We start from the raw sequence: 20,024 nt of genomic DNA on the forward strand, positions 1-20,024 counted from the left end.
TATTAACCTTAGAACAGTGGCTCTCAACCAACTTTTCGCTACACACTAGTGTGTTATGAGGACCCGGGAAATTGTGTTGCAGGGCCAGCATACAGTAACTTTTTTAAAAGTCTGCAGCAGTTTTTTTCCCTCTCTTCTCCTGCTGCAGAAACTACCACTGGTTCCTGCTTTCTTTTCTCCCTCCCTAGCCCTTCCCCAGTCTATCAAACCTGCTTTGCCAACACCTACAGCATTAACAGATATTACCTATTATCCAACAGAGCGGTGTATACAGACTGCGGGCTCACGGAGAAGAATGCCAGCAGCTCTTCCTCAAAACACTCCAGAGTGCCCTAGAATAAACACTAGCTGTTAAACACAGGTCATGGCAGTAAAACAAGGGGTAATACGCATGCAGAGGCACTTACAATGGCGCTGCGCTTCTCGACAGAGTAGGCATGATTAAAATCGTTTTTCAGTGAGCAGGGGGGAAAGCTGAATGTTTTAGACAATGGCTTTGTTAGTTTAAATGACTGGATTTTTTAAAAAAACAACTTGGTGTGCTAACAAGAAAGAAAAAAGAAAAGGAAAAGAGAAGAATCGATGACTATTCACCACAATATGTTGCCAATGGCCCCCATATTTTTATAAAGTTAGTATATGTCCTCTGAAGGGGGGGAGGGAGTTGGGAATAATTTATACATAATATGTTAAAATATGCTATATATGTGTGTTTATTCTTACTGAAAATGTGATAAAGGGTGGGTGGTTGGGGGTGTTATTATATCACTAGAATATTATGTGGTAGAGATTAATGTGCTATTGTGAAATAACTTGTATAGAATATTCTTTTGTGCACTTGTGGTTTAATTTGAAAATGAATAAAGAACGTTAAAAAAAAAAAACAACAACTTGGTAATAAGACATTGACAAGGATTTGCATGCTGGATTTTTTTTTTTTTTACTTTTAGCATGATTGGATAACATGTTCAATCAGAAGTCAAAAGCATGTAACAATATAAGAAATATCAATATTAAAAACCCACCCATCCCATCAATTCAATTCTCTAAAAACAGAGAATTAATAAAATGCATTATAAAACTGTTTTTAATTTCTGCCTAAAAGTAGAATACTGCCTTTCAAAACTCAAAGCCACTACCCATTGTATGTTAACAAGTAGGTTGCAATCTAACATTTAAAAAAAACAAAAGGAATTGACCCCAAAATATCCACAAAGAAGAAAATCCAGAGAAAACCAAAAAAACTCTGTGGAGTGATGATGTTCCCAAATGGACTTTATTTGAAAGTATCAAAGTTCTAAAGGTACACTAAAATCAGTGTCTCACTTCCGGTTCACCACACAATTGTTTCCCACGTACTCACCTTTATAGGACCCCCAGGGACCCCCTGAGGAAGACTTTTTGTCGAAATGCGGACCGTGTTGGGTCCTGTATCCCTAGCGGACTAGGTCCTTTAAGGCTCTTATGTGGATGGAATTATTTTATGTGGATGATTTTAGTGTACCTTTGGAACTTTGATACTTTCAAATAAAGTCTATTTGGGAACATCGTCACTCCAGAGTTTTTTTGGTTTTCTCTGCAATCTAACATTTCCCAGAAGCTGAGAAAAACACCACTCTGATAAACATAGGGCTCCTTTTACAAAGGCGTGCCAGTGGTTTAACGCGCATAATACCATGTGCTAAACCGCTGGCCGCTACTGCCTCCTCTTGAGCAGGCAGTAGTTTTTAAGCCAGCGCGGGGGTTAGCGCGTGATGAAAAGTCACGTGCGTTAACCCCACTAGCGCGGCTCAATAAAATGAGCCCATAGTCTCCTTGGAGCTTCACAAACTCTACCAAATATAAAGGACCATCTACACATAAAGCTTGAAATATCATGCAAAGAATCTTAAACAGAACCCATTATTCAACAGGGAGTCAGTGAAGGGCAGCCAAGACAAAAGAAACATGATCTGTCATTAATAACTGGGAAGCTGTGGTATGAACCAACTGTAAAGCACAGTTACTTACCGTAACAGGTGTTATCCAGGGACAGCAGGCAGATATTCTTAACACATGGGTGACGTCACCGACGGAGCCCTCGGTACGGACCTTTTTAACTAGAAGTTTCTAGTTGGCCGCACCACGCGTGCGCGAGTGCCTTCCCGCCCGACGGAGGAGTGCGTGGTCCCCAGTTAGGATAAGCCAGCTAAGAAGCCAACCCGGGGAGGTGGGTGGGACGTAAGAATATCTGCCTGCTGTCCCTGGATAACACCTGTTACGGTAAGTAACTGTGCTTTATCCCAGGACAAGCAGGCAGCATATTCTTAACACATGGGTGACCTCCAAGCTAACAAAGAGGGAGGGGGGATGGTTGGCCATTAGGAAAATAAATTTTGTAACACAGATTGGCCGAAGTGTCCATCCCGTCTGGAGAACGCATCCAGACAGTAGTGAGTAGTGAACGTGTGAACTGAGGACCAAGTGGCTGCCTTGCAGATTTCCTCGATGGGCGTGGAACGGAGGAACGCTACAGAAGCAGCCATAGCTCGGACTCTGTGGGCCGTGACAGCTCCTTCCAGTGAGAGACCGGCCCGAGCATAGCAGAATGCAATACAGGCAGCAAGCCAATTTGAAAGTGTCCGTTTGGAGACAGGACGACCCAAACGGTTGGGATCGAAAGACAAAAATAGCTGAGGGGATGTTCGGTGAGCTCTGGTACGATCAAGGTAGTAAGCAAGGGCACGCTTACAATCCAGCGTGTGCAACGCCTGTTCCCCAGGATGCGAGTGAGGCTTAGGGAAGAAGACGGGCAACACAATGGACTGGTTGAGGTGAAAAGCCGAGACCACCTTGGGAAGGAATTTAGGGTGGGTACGCAGAACAACCTTGTCATGGTGAAAAACAGTGAACGGTGGATCAGCAACCAGTGCATGCAGTTCGCTAACCCTCCTGGCAGAGGTGATGGCAATTAGGAAAAGCACCTTCCAGGTAAGAAGCCTGAGCGAAGTTGTGGCAAGAGGCTCAAACGGAGGTTTCATGAGTGCTGAGAGAACCACATTCAGGTCCCAGACGACAGGAGGAGGCTTGAGAGGCGGTTTGATATTGAAGAGACCTCTCATAAATCTGGAAACCAGAGGATGAGCCGTGAGGGGTTTTCCGAGAATAGGCTCATGAAACGCAGTGATGGCACTGAGGTGGACTCTGATGGAGGTAGACTTGAGGCCAGCATTGGACAGCGAGAGCAGATAATCCAATACAAGTTCCACCGCTAGAGAGGTGGGTTCCTGATGATGCCGGAGACACCACGAGGAGAATCTGGTCCACTTCTGATGGTAACATTGGAGAGTGGCCGGTTTCCTGGAGGCGTCCAAAATGAGGCGGACCGGTTGAGATAGATTCTCCGGAGAGGTCAGCCCGAGAGAAACCAAGCTGTCAGGTGGAGTGAAGACAGATTGGGATGCAGTAGAGACTGATGCTGCTGTGTAAGTAGAGTAGGAAACACAGGAAGAGGAATGGGCTCCCTGGAGCTGAGTTGGAGCAGGAGGGAGAACCAGTGTTGACGAGGCCACCGAGGGGCGATGAGAATCATGGTGGCGTTGTCCTTGCGGAGCTTGGACAAGGTCCGCAACATCAGAGGAAGTGGAGGGAAGGCATACAGGAATCGATCCCTCCAATCGAGTAGGAATGCATCCGGGGCCAGACGGTGAGGAGAGAAGAGTCTGGAGCAGAAGAGGGGCAGCTGATGATTGTGAGGTGCTGCAAAGAGGTCCACCTGCGGAGTGCCCCATCGAGCAAAGATGGAGAGTAGAGTCGGAGGGTCCAACGTCCACTCGTGAGGTTGAAGGATGCGGCTGAGATTGTCGGCCAGGGAGTTCTGTTCGCCCTGGATATAGACCGCTTTGAGGAAGAGATTGCGGTCCGTGGCCCAGGTCCAGATGCGTAGAGCCTCCAAACAAAGGGGGTGAGATCCGGTGCCGCCTTGCTTGTTTATGTAGTACATGGCGACCTGATTGTCTGTGCACAGGAGGAGAACCTGAGGGCAGAGAAGATGTTGGAAAGCCTTGAGGGCGTAGAATATGGCTCTGAGTTCCAGAAAATTGATGTGATGTCGACGCTCCTGTGGGGTCCAAAGACCCTGGGTGCGTAGATCCCCTAGGTGAGCTCCCCACGCATAGGGGGACGCATCCGTGGTGATGATCATAGAGTGAGGGGGCAGATGAAAGAGCAGACCCCTGGAAAGATTTGAGGAGTTCAACCACCATTGGAGAGATTGCTGAAGAGATGATGTCACAGAGATGGGATGAGAAAGAAGATCTGTAGTCTGTGACCATTGGTTGGCGAGAGTCCATTGAGGCGTGCGAAGGTGGAGACGTGCCAGAGGAAGGACATGTACTGTCGAGGCCATGTGTCCCAGGAGGACCATCATTTGCCGAGCAGGAATGGAGGAGTGTTGGAGCACCTGACGACAGAGGTGGAGCAGAGTCCACTGACGATCGGAGGGAAGAAAAGCCCTCATTAGAGTGGTGTCCAGAACAGCTCCGATGAATTGAAGTCGCTGGGTGGGAAGTAAGTGCGACTTGGGGTAGTTGATCTCGAACCCCAGGAGGTGGAGGAGAGAGATTGTGTGATGAGTAGCCTGTAGCACAAGTTGAGATGAAGGTGCTTTCACCAACCAATCGTCCAAGTAGGGGAACACCTGGAGGTTGTGAGACCTGAGGAAGGCCGCAACTACTATGAGGCATTTGGTGAAGACTCTGGGTGAGGAAGCGAGGCCAAACGGTAGCACCTTGTACTGATAGTGGCGGTGCAGTACTTGGAACCGCAGATAGCGGCGAGAAGCCGGATGGATGGAGATGTGAGTGTAGGCCTCTTTGAGGTCCAGGGAACATAGCCAGTCGTTCTGAGATAGAAGAGGGTAGAGTGTGGCAAGGGAGAGCATTCTGAACTTCTCCTTTACCAGACACTTGTTGAGGTCCCTGAGATCGAGAATTGGACGGAGGTCTCCCGTCTTTTTGGGTACCAGGAAGTAGCGGGAGTAGAATCCCTGACCCCATTGATCTGGAGGTACTTCTTCGATGGCATTGAGAAGGAGGAGGGATTGAACCTCCCTCAGGAGGAGGGGGGCTTGAGATGAGTGAGAAGCAGACTCTACGGGAGGGTTGTCTGAAGGAAGAGTCTGGAAGTTGAGAGAGTAGCCGTGGCGGATGATGTTGAGGACCCACTGGTCCGATGTGATGACCTCCCAACGGCTGGAGAATATGGTGAGGCGACCTCCGATTGGTTGTGGAAGAGGTAGTGAAGGTGGAAGACTGGCTATGCCCTGGAGAGAAGAGTCAAAAGGGCTGAGACTGTTTGGCAGGCTGAAGAGGCTTGGAGGGTTGAGTAGCCTGAGAACGAGCCTGGGCATGGTGCTGTTGTTGACGGGGCCGCCGAGGTTGTTGAGGAGGCGGATTGAGTGGCCTGGCTGAGAACCTGCGCTGATAGGACGACTGAGGTCGATAAGTTCGGGCAGGCGGAGCCTTCTTCTTTGGCTTGATCAGGGTGTCCCACCTGGTTTCATGGGCGGAGAGTTTCTGGGTGGTGGAATCCAGTGACTCTCCAAAAAGTTCATCCCCGAGACAGGGGGCGTTGGCTAGACGATCCTGGTGGTTGATGTCCAGGTCGGAGACTCTCAGCCAGGCCAGGCGGCGCATGGCTACGGCCATGGCAGAGGCACGGGAGGTGAGCTCGAATGAGTCGTAAATCGAGCGGACCATAAACTTGCGCAACTGAAGAAGGCCAGAGATGTGCTGTTGGAACAATGGGACCTTGCGCTCCGGCAGGTACTTTTGGAGGGCAGACAGCTGTTGGACCAAATGTTTCATATAGAAAGAAAAATGGAAGGAATAGTTGTTCGCCCTGTTGGCCAGCATGGCATTCTGGTAGAGCCTCTTGCCAAACTTGTCCATGGTCTTACCCTCTCTGCCAGGAGGGGTAGAGGCATAGACACTGGAGCCCTGAGTCTTTTTCAAGGTGGATTCAACAAGAAGGAACTCATGGGGCAATTGAGACTTGTCGAACCCTGGGATAGGGATGACACGATAGAGGTTGTCTAGTTTGCGGGGGGCCCCCGGTACCGTAAGGGGATTCTCCCAGTTTTTGTAAAAGGTCTCCCGTAGGATGTCATGTACGGGAAGCTTGAGGAACTCCTTAGGAGGTTGTTCGAAATCTAAAGCCTCCAGGAAGGCTTGAGACTTCTTTGAGTCAGATTCTAAAGGGAGGGACAGGGCAGCAGACATTTCCCTCAGAAATTTAGAAAATGAGGACTGCTCCGGTTTGGAGGTGGCATCGGGTGCCGACGGGTCCTCATCAGATGAGGAGGGATCCTCCTCGGTACCGAGAGGGGATTCCTCCCATAAGTCAGGGTCCAGGACCTCTGGTGCATGTCGAGACACTGGAGTGGAAGGTGCGGTATGGCGAGTCTTAGATAAGGATTTTCCAGAGCGCACCGAAACGGTACCAGGAGAGGAAGACCGGCGTCGATCCCGGTCCCGGGAAGAATGACGCACTGCCTGGTGCCGAGGAGGATCCGATGTGGTATGGGAGTGAACCACTGGATGGATATGAAGCTGCTCAGCCGAAAGAATCGGCATGGAGGTGTTAATAGGTACCGAAGGGGTGGATACCGGGGGTTCGGTACGGGGCTCGGGCCGGTCTGGTACCGGAAGGAGCGGTGCCAGGATAGTGGGCAACAGGTGCTCGAGTTGTTGCTGTAACTGTTCCTGGAGTTGAACTTTTAAGATGGCCGAGATACGGTCATCTAGGGGTGGCATCGGAACCGCTTTCTTTTTCTTCGGTTCCTTAGATGCCGCTCCACGCCCCGGCGATGAGGAGGCCGATGACGAGGCACTCACCGAGATCGGGGCGGAGCGCTTGCGGGACCGGTGCGATGCCGGCAAGGCCGGTGTCGCCACCGTAGTTGGAGGGCGCTCGAGGGAAGAGGAAGGCTTCTTAGCCGGCTTACCTGGCGCCAGAGACGCCGATGCGGGGTCGGGCGGTGTCGAAGTAGACGGTGCCGATTTCTGTGGTACCGCTGTCGATGTCGAGGAGTCCATCGCCGACCCGGTGCCGAAGAGAAGAGTTTGTTGAATTCTCCGGTATGAACCAACTGTAATCTTCTCAACTGATATTGCTATAAAAACGCAGCCCAAATGTAATGAAAGTGTGGAACTAATGTAGTCAAATCCCCAATGACTAATGTAGTCAAAAATGCCTCAGCAGTACAGACCTCTGAATTAAATCCTCACCACTCAAGTTTTTTGTCATATAGGGATGGATCACCATGCTAAAATCCTTACAACCTCTTTCTTTTTCAAAGCTAGCTGGCAGGCAGACAAGAGGGAAGGTGGGATGTAGAGGAAAACTTGAATATAAGCTCTCAGTTTTATATTCAAGTTAATATTTTTCCATCTTTCTTCAGGGGAAAATGTATATTGCTTTATATTTGAGTATATATAGTAAATCACTGAGTGACAAGTAAATCTGCACAATTGAGTTTGTGTTTGCTGTCATATCTGAAAGGTCCAAAAGATTTTGAGTTTGGTTTTCCCCATACAACCTATGATAAAGATCTAGACATACCTACAAGATGTGATTTAATTAATTCAATTTATACATTATGACAAATGTATTAATAAGTGGGTTATAAATTATTTTAAATAAATTTGGGGTCCATCTGTCCATCCACAGTCTAGAAATGGAAAGCTGAAGAGTACAATGTCTCTATCCATGAGCAGCAATTCCAACACAGTCAATCCAAAAGTAAACCAGATGGATTGGAATGCTGCTGTAGAGAATGCCCATTCTCCTGGGTTTAAGGCCTGCCTGCTAAGGTAATTGATCTGGACCTTGTCTACTCCTGCTACATGCACCATGGAGATCTCCTATAGGTGTATCTCTGCCCCTGGAACAATGTGGACCTTCAGGCTCAGCTGTGCACTCTTGGTGCTTCCTTGGCAATTGACATATGCCACCAGACATGCAACTCAGACAGCTGTCCTTCCAAAATCTTCTCCAGCTTCTGCAATGCCAACTAATTAGCCCAAAGCTCCAGTTTGCTGATGGACCACTTTCTCTGGGAGGCCGACTACTTCCCCTGGACTGAGCAACTATTGCAGTGGCCTCCTCAGCCGAACAGGCTGGAATCCATTGTGAGACTCACCCACAACACTATTCTTAGAGGCATGACTTGTAATAATTATTATGGATGAAGCCACCAACTCATACTTCTGCGGGAATTCAGAGATCACTGGAGTGTCATTTGAAGGGAGTCTGATTGTGGGAACCACCGTGATAGTAGTGCACTCTGGAGAAGCACGTGTGAGCCTTCACCCATGGAACCACATCTACGGTGGCTGCCATAGAGACTAGCTTGGAATTAGTGTAGGCAGGAGCTGTAACAAAAGCCTTCAAAGCACCGTAACCCAGTAAATTAAAAGTGGTCATGCTTTCAATCAAAGACCACTGAAGAGGCAGTCCCAGGAGGCAAGCAGGGCCTGGGGGAGATCCCACTCCCCCCAGCACCTGTTTTCCCTGCACACAACTGGTCTCAGACCCCCCCTCCCCAATTCACCTAGGGCACAAAAGGGGATGTAGATCCCCTCCTCCCCCCCGGTGCCCCACTTTCCCAGCCTGGACAGGAGATGCAGACTCCTTCCCACCAACCATTAAGCAGCAAGAAAGTTTGCAGGCTCTCAAGAAATTGTTAAAATGTCATTTGTTCTGTTGTATGAAATACACAGAATGAATTTGTCAGCTTTGTTATGACTACATGTTATGCTCATTGAACTGATCCTTTTGGGAAGGCAGGGTTGTTTGACGATGTTAAAGTTGATATGTCAGTCTGATTTATGTAATTTGGTGGTGTCAATTTTTATTTTTGTAAAATAATTGAAGTGTTATTTATGTATATTTATGAATATGTTGATGTACTTCGCCTTGTATAAGGCAGATTATAAATAAACCAAACAAAAAATAAAAGTGCCAACAGTGCTAGGACTCAGCAGTCTAGCCTGCTCTGTTATCACCTACTCCAGGAAAAGTCTTTCAACAATAGGCTTCAAAATTGGCAGCTCTCCCACATATTTCAGTTGTTGGTTTTAGCTGCTGAGGAAAACATTGATTACTGTGACTGTCTAGATCAGGGATGCCTACACTTTCTTGGCTTGCAAGCTACTTTTAAAATGACCAAATTAAAATGATCTACCAAAAGTCTACTGTACGCAGAGAAAATGTTAATTATCTATATTTGAAGATTTTTTTTTTCCAAAAGGACAAGGCAGATGACTTTAAACTATGCAATGTCACCTCAGTAACAACTATACAAAAATAGACACCCCCCCTCCCCTTTTACTAAATTGCAATAGCGGTTTTTAGCACAGGGAGCTGCGCTGAATGCCCCACGCTCATAGGCTCCCTGTGCTAAAAACTGCTATTGTGGTTTAGTAAAAGGGGGGCCATAGTGCAAAATATAGACAGCTGATATAAATTCAGACACAGTTTGATCACTAAATTTATTTCCTACCTTTGCTGTCTGGTGATTTCATGAGTCTCTGGCTGCACTTCCTTCTTCTGACTGTAAATCCAATCTTTCTTTCTTTCTGCCTCCTGCATGCTTCCTCTCCTCCAGACCTCATTCCATTCCCCAACCAACACTTCTCTCTGTCCCTCCATGAGTCCAACTTTTTGTCTCTCTCTCCCTGCCCCCCATTCTTTCTCTCTCCCTGCCCCCTTTCTTTCTTTCTCTCTCCCTGCCCCCTCCCCTTTCTTTCTTTTTTATTTTATTTTAACAAGTTTTATTGAATTTTCACAAAGGCAAATACAGCACAAAACAATACAAACAATAAACCAGAAAGCCAAATTCCCACCCCAAAACATAAACAGTCATACTGGTACTCTTCAAGTTTCAAGTTTATTTACATTTGATGGATCGCTTATTACAATATCTAAGCGATGTACAAATTAAAAACCAACAGATTTTGGTATTACATTTAATATGATGGGACAAGACATTAGACAGAGGATTTGGACATACATGATTGAGTAGGTAAGAGGGGAAAAAGTTACAATTGTAATATTTAGTGAAATTACATAAAAAGGGAAGCACATTAGGTAAAAAATGGAATAGATATATTAGAAATTTTAGTTGATTATTATAAGAATGCAGGAAATTGGAATATGTTTATCATAAATCAAATGCATCTTGAAATAAATATGTTTTTAAAATTTTTTTAAAAGAAGTGATATCTTTTTCAAGTTTAATAAAATTTGGAAGGGCATTCCACAAGGAAGGTGCCACTACTGAGAACATATCATTTCGTCTTGTGCCGATAACCCTCAAAGACGGGATTGAAAGCAGATTTAATGAAGACGATCGTAGAGAGCGAGAAGAATTATATGGGACAATCATTTTTGATATGAATTGAGGCTCATTAAAGATTAATGTTTTATAAACCAAGAATATAACTTTAAAGGTGATTCGATGAGAGATAGGGAGCCAGTGTGATTTAATAAAAAGTGGGGTTACATGATCATATTTTTTTGCTTTATGAATTAGTTTGATTGTGGTGTTTTGGATTATTTGAAGCCGTCTCTTTTCTTTTTGGGTTATGTTGATGAAAAGAGAGTTACAATAGTCTAATTTTGAGATAATTAGTGAGTGAACTAGAATATTGATTGATTTGGAATCTAAAAAGGAGGAAATAGATCGAAGAAGCCGCAATCTATAAAAGCAAGATTTAACTATTTCACTTATATGACTATGAAATGAAAGATCTGTATCAATCAATATTCCTAGAATTTTCAATTGAGATACTGATTCAAGTAGAGTATTATCTATTATGAATGGTATTTTTTGAATAATGTCTCCTTTCCAAGTGAAAAGCATTGTTTTTGACTTTTGAGTATTTAGAGCCAGTTCAGTATAAGACAATACTATCCAACCCAAAATTTCCCCCTCCCTCTCTTTCTTTCTTTTTCTCTCTCCCTGCTCCCCTCCCAAGGCACCACCGCCAATTTCAAACTTCCCCAACACCAGGCCAGGCACGTACATGCACTGGGCCCACAAGCCCCTCCTCTCCCATCAATTCTGACATCGGAGAGGAAGTTTCAAGTCAGCCAGACAGCGATTAGTTGACCCGGAACTTCCTCTCCGATGTCAGAATTGATGTCGAGTGGGAAGGCTGTGGGCTCTGCGCTTGTACATGCCTGGCCCAGCATCAGGGAATCAGGGAGAACAGAACCTTTTGGGCAATCCCTGGTCTAGATACTCTATGGTGAACCCGGGGCATGCAGCAGAGCCATTTGTAAAGAGTACTGCTTTCTTCTTGATGGTTCTTATACAAGTCCTCACATCAGCTCAGTGAGAAAGGCCTGCAAATATCTGGACAATTTTTGTGTTTTTTAATTTTAAAGATACAATAATTTTCTGGTTTACTCTTGGAATGACCATGTTGGTATTATGTTCTTGAGTGGAAGCATTATACTCTTCAGCTTTTTCTATTTGTAGACTAACTGTGGAGGAATAGGTCATCATTTTGGGTTAAATACTGATCTGTGGTAGTCTGATAGACATCCAGAAACCTTCACGAAGGCTTCTTTCTACATTCTCACCCTATGCCCATCCCCAAGGACTCACCATAGGAATCTGTCGTCGGCGTAAAATAGACCGCATGCGACGGCTGATTCTCTGGAAACACTCTTCAGGCGTGTATGCAGGGTGTTCTGTAAGCAGAATAAAACAAAAACCACTCTGTGAATAAAAGCCAGATCAGGGCAAAGCCTTTCCCAGGTATAAAGGCATTTACCCATGCAGGGAGCGCTACCAATCCTGCAATTGCCACTAGGTACAAAGCTAGTTGTGATAAACACATGCAGAACATCTAGTGGGAGCATTAAGCAAATATATTCTACTTAGAATGAAAAATAATAAAAGAATCAAAAGAAAACAAAGAGAAGAGAATCCAAAGGTCAGAAACAGTAAAACACCACTACTGCATGAGCAGAGCCCAGACCATCTGCCCCTGGCCCTGTTTGCCCAGTGCATAACAGAAGATGCAGACCTCACTCCCCCCCAGCACCCTTTTTCCTCAGGCCACAACAGGACTCAGGTTCCCCCCATTCACCTAGGCCACAAAAGGGGATACAGATCCCTGCCTCCCCCCGGTGCCCCACTTGCCTAGTTGGACAGGAGATACAGACTCCCTCTCACCCACCAGCCTACTTGCCCAGCCCACAATAAGGAATGCAGAGGCACAGCCCCCTGTGTTCCACCGACTCACCCTATTGAGATAAGCAAACTCCCAGCACCCTAGAGATTTAATCCCCAGCCAAAAGTATCCTCTCACTGGTCTCAAATTGTCAATTCTAAGTACTTATCTGTTTAACAGCTGATATTAAATAGATATGGTCTTTTTGAATAATGATCTCAAAGCGTCCATCATGTTTCTGCTCCAGCAAAGCTACCTTTTCTCTTGTCCTCAGTTCTTGTAGGGAGTTTTGTCTTTGGCTTTCTCTTCACCTTCTCCTCCAGGTACAGCAGAACTTTCTCCTGTTCTTCCCCAGAACGGTTAATGAAGTCATTCCAAATCTAAGCAAGAGAGAGAGATGTGTGAAGTCACATGTAAAACTAAGGTCCAGCTGAGGCTGCTGCTCTTTGCTGTGGAAGCCAGAAGCAGCCTGGTAAAATAGAGTGGTACCTGTACCACATCAGCACTTCATGGAGACACAAAAGTGAAAGAGCTATCAGAAACCATAGCTAGAGATCACTGCTTCTCTGCCAGCATGGACAGGCCATCCAGAAAAGACAAAAATCCAACAGGGAACTGGCAGGCACAATCAAAGAAGAGAGGTAAATAATATTGTCATTGTTCCAGTCTCCTCTACCCACAACCTTGGAGTCATCTTTGATTTGGACCTCTCATTTTCTACGTATATCCAACAAGCTGCTTCAATATCACCAAAATTCGCCCCTTCTTCTCTGAGCACACTACCCAGACCCTTGTCCAAGCTCTCGTAACCTCACGCTTAGATTACTGCAATCTACTCCTAACTGGTATCCCTCAATGTCGCTTCTCCCCCTTGCAATTTGTGCAAAATTCTGCTGCGCGACTCATCTTCTACCAACCTCGCTATGCTCATGTCACCCCTCTCCTTAAGTCACTTCACTGGCTCCCTATCTGCCATCGCATTCAGTTCAAGATCTTATTGCTGACCTACAAGTGTGTTCATTCTGCTGTTCCTCAATATCTCTCTTCGCTTCTCTCTCCTTATACACCTCCCAGAGAACTCCGTTCCTCAAATAAGTCACTCTTAACGTTACCCTTCTCTTCCACTGCCAATTCCAGACTTCGTTCCTTTCATCTAGCTGCCCTCTATGCCTGGAATACATTACCCAAGTTTGTTAGTCAAGCCCATCCCTTGTTTAAAACCTTTCTGATATAGCTTTCAATCCTTAACCCTCTCCTCTGCCCTCCAACCCAGCCAGCTGATTAACCGTTTCCCTTAACTGTATCCATGACATCCTGTTTGTCTGTCTTGCCTGTTTAGATTGTAAGCTCTTTCGAAAAGGGACTGTCTTCTTACTCTTTGTGACTCTGTACAATGCTGCGTGCATCTGGTAGCGCTATAGAAATAATTAATAGTAGTAGTAGAGGAAAGCGTAATGGGCCCATTACAGTATAGTCAGAACCTCCCCCTGCTGCATGTGTGTCATCATGGGTGAGAGACTCAGGGTTGCTAAACCTACCTAAAGGCAGTCTTAAATTCACAAAATAAAAGCAGATTTCCTTGGCTGCACACAACCATTCTCTGCCACCTGCAGCTGTTCCTCAACAATGGCCCTAAGGAAGAGATCTGCAACACGCAGGCTGCATTCAGCCACAATCTAGAGAAATTAATGGGACTCCACCTGCATAAAACCTTTTGATTTTTAAACGCCTAGTTCTCCCTTCCCAATGCACTGTGATACAGCGAACACACCTGTACCCATGGAGGAAGTGCATTCAGTGATTTCATTCTCAAATCACCATGCTTATTTTGCAATTGTAAGAGTTATCTGTGCAAGCTGTCTCAGGATTCCAAAACTGACATCAGACTCAAACTCATTTAATTTCCTACACAATCTACACCAACTCTTTCCCCTCTCAATCATCTGCCCACAGAATTTGCCACTGTTTTATATTTATGAAGACTGTTCCCCAAGCCTTGTGTTCTTCTCCCCATCCCCTGGCTTTTTCCCCACAGAGACTGGGGACTGGCTCAGGGATACCCGCAAGCGCACATACTTGCATGTAAGTTGTGTTGTTGCAAGCCTGAGTGAAGATGCTGGGAGACGCAGGGTTTGTGATCTCCACCTCATCAGTCAGGCACTCGTCTCTCTCCATCAGAGTCATCAGGTAACGAGCTACAGAAAAGAGAATTGTTTAAACTGAAATAGCAATGCCACTCAGAGTGCTGCCTGCCACTGTAGCAGTTTCACAGTACCACTGTGCTCTGCAGTGCTTCAGGGATCCAGATAGGATTCTGACAGAGCTGTCAATGCATTCTTTTATGACATTTGCAATAAAAAAGCAAGCATTTTAGTGTTAAAGGCTAATAGTTCTCCTTTTAATCAGGCTTTCAATGGGATTGCAAGCAAGACTGGATAATGACTATTGTTATGTATAGTATTCAGGGTGACATGCTAGACAAAAATATCATTTGTATGAATGCTGATTACCAAGTCACGTGTGCATTGTGTCCTCTCATCAACAGGCCAGAAATATAGCTGAAGGGGGAAGAGGCAAAGCAGCCTGATAGCCCACTAGAGCAGGAAGAAGCTTACAGTTCAGACAGAACCAGCAGTGTTGGGATCCTGCTCTGAAGGAAGGGGGGGGTCCCTATTTTATACCCTCTCCCAATTTACTTTGGTCCAGTCATTATACACACCAGAGCTCTTTTCAGAACCTGCACTCATGGACCCTAAATCCTGTCACTAGATGTCATGTCCCTCATCCAAAGACCCCGTGCGCTTCCTTCACAGCATCCCCTGCCCCAGGAATCAAACCTACATCCCTCTGGACGACAGAATGCAACACTGAGATCAGTCTAGCATGGGTTCCTTGTTACTCTGGCCTGCTCTTACTGTTCTCCAGACGTTGGAGACTCTTGCGTCCTTTGGCCTTTGGGATAAGGTCAGAGTTGCGCACTGCTTGATTGATGTAGTACTGTTTCCGTTTGGCTGGTGAAAACTTCTTACATGGGGAGTTTGGGAGAATGGGAAGGTAGTCATCAATCAGGCTGCAAAATAATTTAAATAAAAAAAGAGTCTATAAATAAGCAGCAGTATGATAACTACAGGTCCTCCATGAGCAGCTTGAATACCGTGGGGACAGAAGGGAAAGGAAATTGGATTTACTAGAGCCCATGCCTTTTCGGCTGTTACATTGAGGTACAGGAGGTTTCCCTGTCCTAGAGAGCTCACAATCTAAGGCTGCACCTAAGGGTTATGGTATATGACTTGCTCAAGATCACAAGGAATGGAGGTGGAATTTGAGCTTGGGCTTCCCTGGTTCTCAATCCACTGCTCTAACCATTAGGCTCAGCTTAATGACTATTCCAAAGCTCACACTATATTTCCTTAACTCAAGCTCTAATCGCCACCCTCAGCTATACAAGCTTGGCTACCTACACTGCTCTAACTCTGATAATCACTTTTCCTTACCACTATCAATTGTGCTAAAGAATCTCCTAAACATATATATATACAGTGGTGCCTCACACAACGAACTTAATTCGTTCCAGGAGCAAGTTTGTTATGCGAAAAGTTCGTTATGTGAAATGCGTTTTCCCATAACAATACATGTTAAAAAAAATAATTTGTTCTGTAGCATAAAATATGCTAAGATGACATAAAAAAAGATAAATTTATCTTGTTAGAGCTGGTGTTAGACACAACTGGGGACTGCAAAGTCCAGGCAGAGGCTTACGGCTCTCTTTGACCAGGGGGGACAGTTGCCCTAGTTGCACTACCCTAACCCTATTCCTGCTATGTGTGACTGTGGTATTCTGTTAGCATGATATAGAGGGGATATATGTGAAGGGGAGGGGAGACAGGGGTTTTGTTGATCCTTGCTGTGTATTATAATCACCCCCCACATACTCCCCAGTACCTTTTTTAATTCCTCCCATCTTTCCCAGCCAGTGGCGTACAGGCCAGAAGCGCAGAGATCAGGAGCAATTCCTCTGCACGCCTGTGTGGGCCCATGCCGATCTCCGAATGGCTGCAGTTAGTTCTTGTGAGTCCCGCGAGAGCTGGCTGCAGTTAGTTCTTGTGAGTCCCGCGAGAGCTGACTGCAGCCATTCAGAGATCAGCGCAGGCCCAGGCAGTAGCACAGAAGGCTTGCTCTTGATCTCTGTCTGCGCTTCTGGCTGGGAAATTTGCTAGACCACCAGTTCGAGTGAGCGGGTGAGATTAAAGTTGCAGCAGTGGTGGCTTTTTTAAAAAAATATGTGGCGGCGGGGGGAGGTTTAAAAATATGCGGTGGCGGCAGAGGCTTAAAAATATGCAGCAGCGGCGGCAGGGGGGTTTAAAATATGTAGCGCCACTGCACAGGGAGCCAGGCGGAGAGAGGGCAGTTAAGCGATGCAGCTCGGGCGACTTCGTTGTGTGAAACGAAGTTCGTTGTGGGAAGCAAGTCCTGAAGTTCGTTGTGCGCAGCGTTCGCTGTGCGAGGCGTCCGTTATGCGAGACACCACTGTATTGCACAAGCCATTTCAGAGCCCCACCCTTGCACTTTACAAACACTGAGCTAGGGAACAGGAAAATAAATTAAAGAGGGCAGCGAGTCAGCACAGGCGATATGACCTGTATTGCAAGTTTCTACTTTCTACTCACTAAAGCCCCAGGCTCCATCTTTAGAGTACGACAATATATAGATAGTTGTCAGACCTAAGGTCCACATTAACCAGGCTCTTGAAGGAGTTGTAGTCATTTGCCTCTTACCAGGGACCACTGCAGTTATAAATGAAGACTCATGGTAGTTGCCACCAGCCCTCCATGTTGTATACCTTAATGGCTGGTTGTGCTTGTTAGGTGAAATTACCTTCTTAGCAGAAAAAGCTAGCAACATGGAACAAGATCCACTTTAATATTTTCCTTGTCTTTGACAAAACAATGGTTAACGATTCTGACATTGTACTTGACATACAACCCTTAAGTCAGTTGTGATTGATATAAATTTAAAAGATGAGGTAATAGTAAATTTTGAAAAGATTAAAAAAACTTCACTATGAAAATATCACTACCCGGAGCGGATCCAGCTCTGACAGATTTCAATGCTGATTGGAGTTTTGTACATGATATAAGCGCCTCAAGTTTTTTTTTCACATACTCAGGAATTTTTGGCTCATTAATTAAGTTTAAAAATTCTCTTCCTTCAATTTCTTGATTTGAATAAAGCTCAGAAGAATATAAAGCTTTATAATAATCCAAAAATTGTCTTAAAATGTCTCCAATATGGGTATGAATTTTACCTTTTTCTTTAATAGCCACAATCTTTACTTTTCTTTGCTTTAAGATAATTAGCCAATAATCTTCCCACTTTATTCAAGTTTCCATAATACAGAGCCTGCTGAGAAAACAAATTTTTCCTAGCCAAATGTGAGGAAATCTCATTATATTTATATTTAGCTTTCAAAAGGGCTTGCAAGTATTTTGTTCCCATTTCGAGACCTATTGTGACTCTAAAGTTAAAATAATTTGTTCCAAATTGGAAAATTCTAATTTTAGTAATTTCCTAATATGCATCGAATACGAAATTATCTGCCTTCTCATTGTAGCTCTGAAAGCATCCCAAATAGTTTCCAAAGTGATTTCCTCTGAGGTGTTGAATTGAAAATATTCATTCATTTTTATTTGAATTTCCTCAAGAAAAAGTTTGAATCTGCAAGCAATGTATTATTAAACCTCCAAACATCGGATCTATGCTGGATTTGGTTACCTGATTAACTGGTCCGGTTTTATATCAGGTACTATGGCGGAATCGTTAACCATTGTTTTGCCAAAGCCAAACCAAGATCCCATGTTGGTTTTAAACTACAGGCCTATTTCTTTAATTAACGTGGATGGGAAAATTATTGGCTCTAAGACTAGCCAAGGCTCTCCCTTATATGATTGGTATGCATCAAACGAGTTTCGTCGCTCAAAGACATTCTTCAAATAATACCAGACTGGCATTTCATATGCTAAATTTAGCAAAAACAATGGATGATCCGGCCTTCTCTGTTTCTTTGGATGCAGATAAGGCCTTTGATCGTGTAGAATGGACTTTCATGTATCAAGCAATGGATTTGTTTGGAATAGGACCCGGATTTATTCAAATGATTCAAACCTTGTATAGTTCCCCTTCTGCCAGATTATATATTAATAATACATTTTCAGAGCGTTTGTCTGAAGAGAGGAGTTAGACAAGGATGTCCCTTAACTCCTTTGCTTTTTGATATTGTTTTGGAACCCTTGTTGTTGGCCATTCAGCAGGCAAAGGAGATACAAGGAATTCCATATGCAGGTCAAGAATATATGGTTTCGGCCTATGCAGATGATATTTTGCTTCATTTGAAAAATCTTGAATCTACCATCCTGCATTTACTGGAATTGACTGATCGATTTGGCAAATTTTCTGGTTATATAATAAATTGGAGCAAATCGGAGGTTCTTCCATTAATGTGCACTGTACAAAAGGCTTATTTGATCCATTCCCATTCCTTTGGAAGGAAGAGGATATAAAATATTTGGGTATCAAGATCCAAAGAACATTGGAAGATACAATGACAGTAAATGAAAAATCCATATAGAATAGCCTTAGTATCTCTGCAAAAATCACAATCGGCAGGGGGGGGGGGGTAAATTGAAACTTGGTGTAAATCCTGGCACTGATCCCTTAGATTCCATAACACTGCACACATCCTGGGAGAATTCCCATGCTCCCTTTAGAGCTGTACACTATGAGTTTTATGCATGCAGTGTTATAGAATACAGCACATGTGCACAACTTCCAACTGATGCCAGTAATTGATGGCCTTCAGTTATTGGTGGTCAATTGGCTCATTATTCTATTGAAATGTGCCTGTGCATAAATTTAGGTGCAGAACAATCAGCAACCTATACTGAATCCAGGGGTAAATGTCTTGTCCTATGAAAGGGGTGGACAGCGAGTTCCTTTAAGTAAGGGAGACTATCGTCAGAGAACAAAGGGTGATGGCTTCTTTTGCCAGTTCTCAGACCCTAGCCCAAGTCTTCTGGTTTATATGTGGCCCTTCTGCCTTGTGCCACTGGTAGCCAAGGTCAGGATTCTTGGTGCACTGAGAGTCATAACCAACCAAAGAGAGGCGATAATGCTGCCTCTGTAAAAGTTATTGGTAAGACTGCATTTGGGGGCCGTTTTACTAAAGCCATGGCAAGAGTGGCCTTAGTGTGCCCTTACCATGCACCAAGGCCACTTTTGCCACAGCTGGAAATAAGCCTATTTCCGGAATGAATGGCCATGTGCCAATTGCACAATTAGGGCATGACTGTTAAAAATACTACCAAGTCAGCCCTTACTGCCCAATTTGTAGGCGGTAAAGGGTCCTGCCCTAACTCCATGCTAACTGATTAGTGCTGTCATACCTACTCTCCACTCATAAACACACCCCTTCCCCAAAAATATAAAATATTCTTTTAGTTTGAAATGTGCATATACAAAGTGGCAAATTTTTTCATAGAGACCCTTTTTAAGTTGCGGTAATAGGACCCCCTTGAAGTACTGTGTTCAGTAGCAGAGAACAAATCTTTCAGTCATGTAAAAAGATTTGAAATCCTTCAAAGGAAAGCAACCAAAACGGTAAGGGGGCTGTGCTAGACGATGAATGAGAAGAAATTTGAAGACCTTAATATCTATACCCTGGAGCAGAGGAGGCTCAGGGGAGATATGATATCGACATTTAAATTCTTGAAAGAGAGTGAGGAACAGAACAACCTTTCCAAC

At 44.8% G+C, this 20,024-nt stretch overlaps 1 protein-coding gene across 1 annotated transcript in view; it reads right to left on the reverse strand.

Annotated features, from left to right (window-relative positions):
- R3HDM4 (R3H domain containing 4) overlaps positions 1 to 20,024 on the reverse strand; it is a 37,759-nt gene that overhangs the window by 13,545 nt on the left and 4,190 nt on the right. The window contains exons 2-6 of the mRNA XM_033955690.1: positions 15,143 to 15,297; positions 14,304 to 14,422; positions 12,484 to 12,607; positions 11,657 to 11,742; positions 247 to 332 (exon numbers count right to left, since the gene is read on the reverse strand). Of these exons, the coding sequence (XP_033811581.1) occupies positions 247 to 332; positions 11,657 to 11,742; positions 12,484 to 12,607; positions 14,304 to 14,422; positions 15,143 to 15,297 (570 nt within the window). The remainder of the gene's footprint in view (positions 1 to 246; positions 333 to 11,656; positions 11,743 to 12,483; positions 12,608 to 14,303; positions 14,423 to 15,142; positions 15,298 to 20,024) is intronic.

Source organism: Geotrypetes seraphini, chromosome 8 (genome assembly GCF_902459505.1).
Source record: "Geotrypetes seraphini chromosome 8, aGeoSer1.1, whole genome shotgun sequence".
NCBI classification, from domain to species: domain Eukaryota; kingdom Metazoa; phylum Chordata; class Amphibia; order Gymnophiona; family Dermophiidae; genus Geotrypetes; species Geotrypetes seraphini.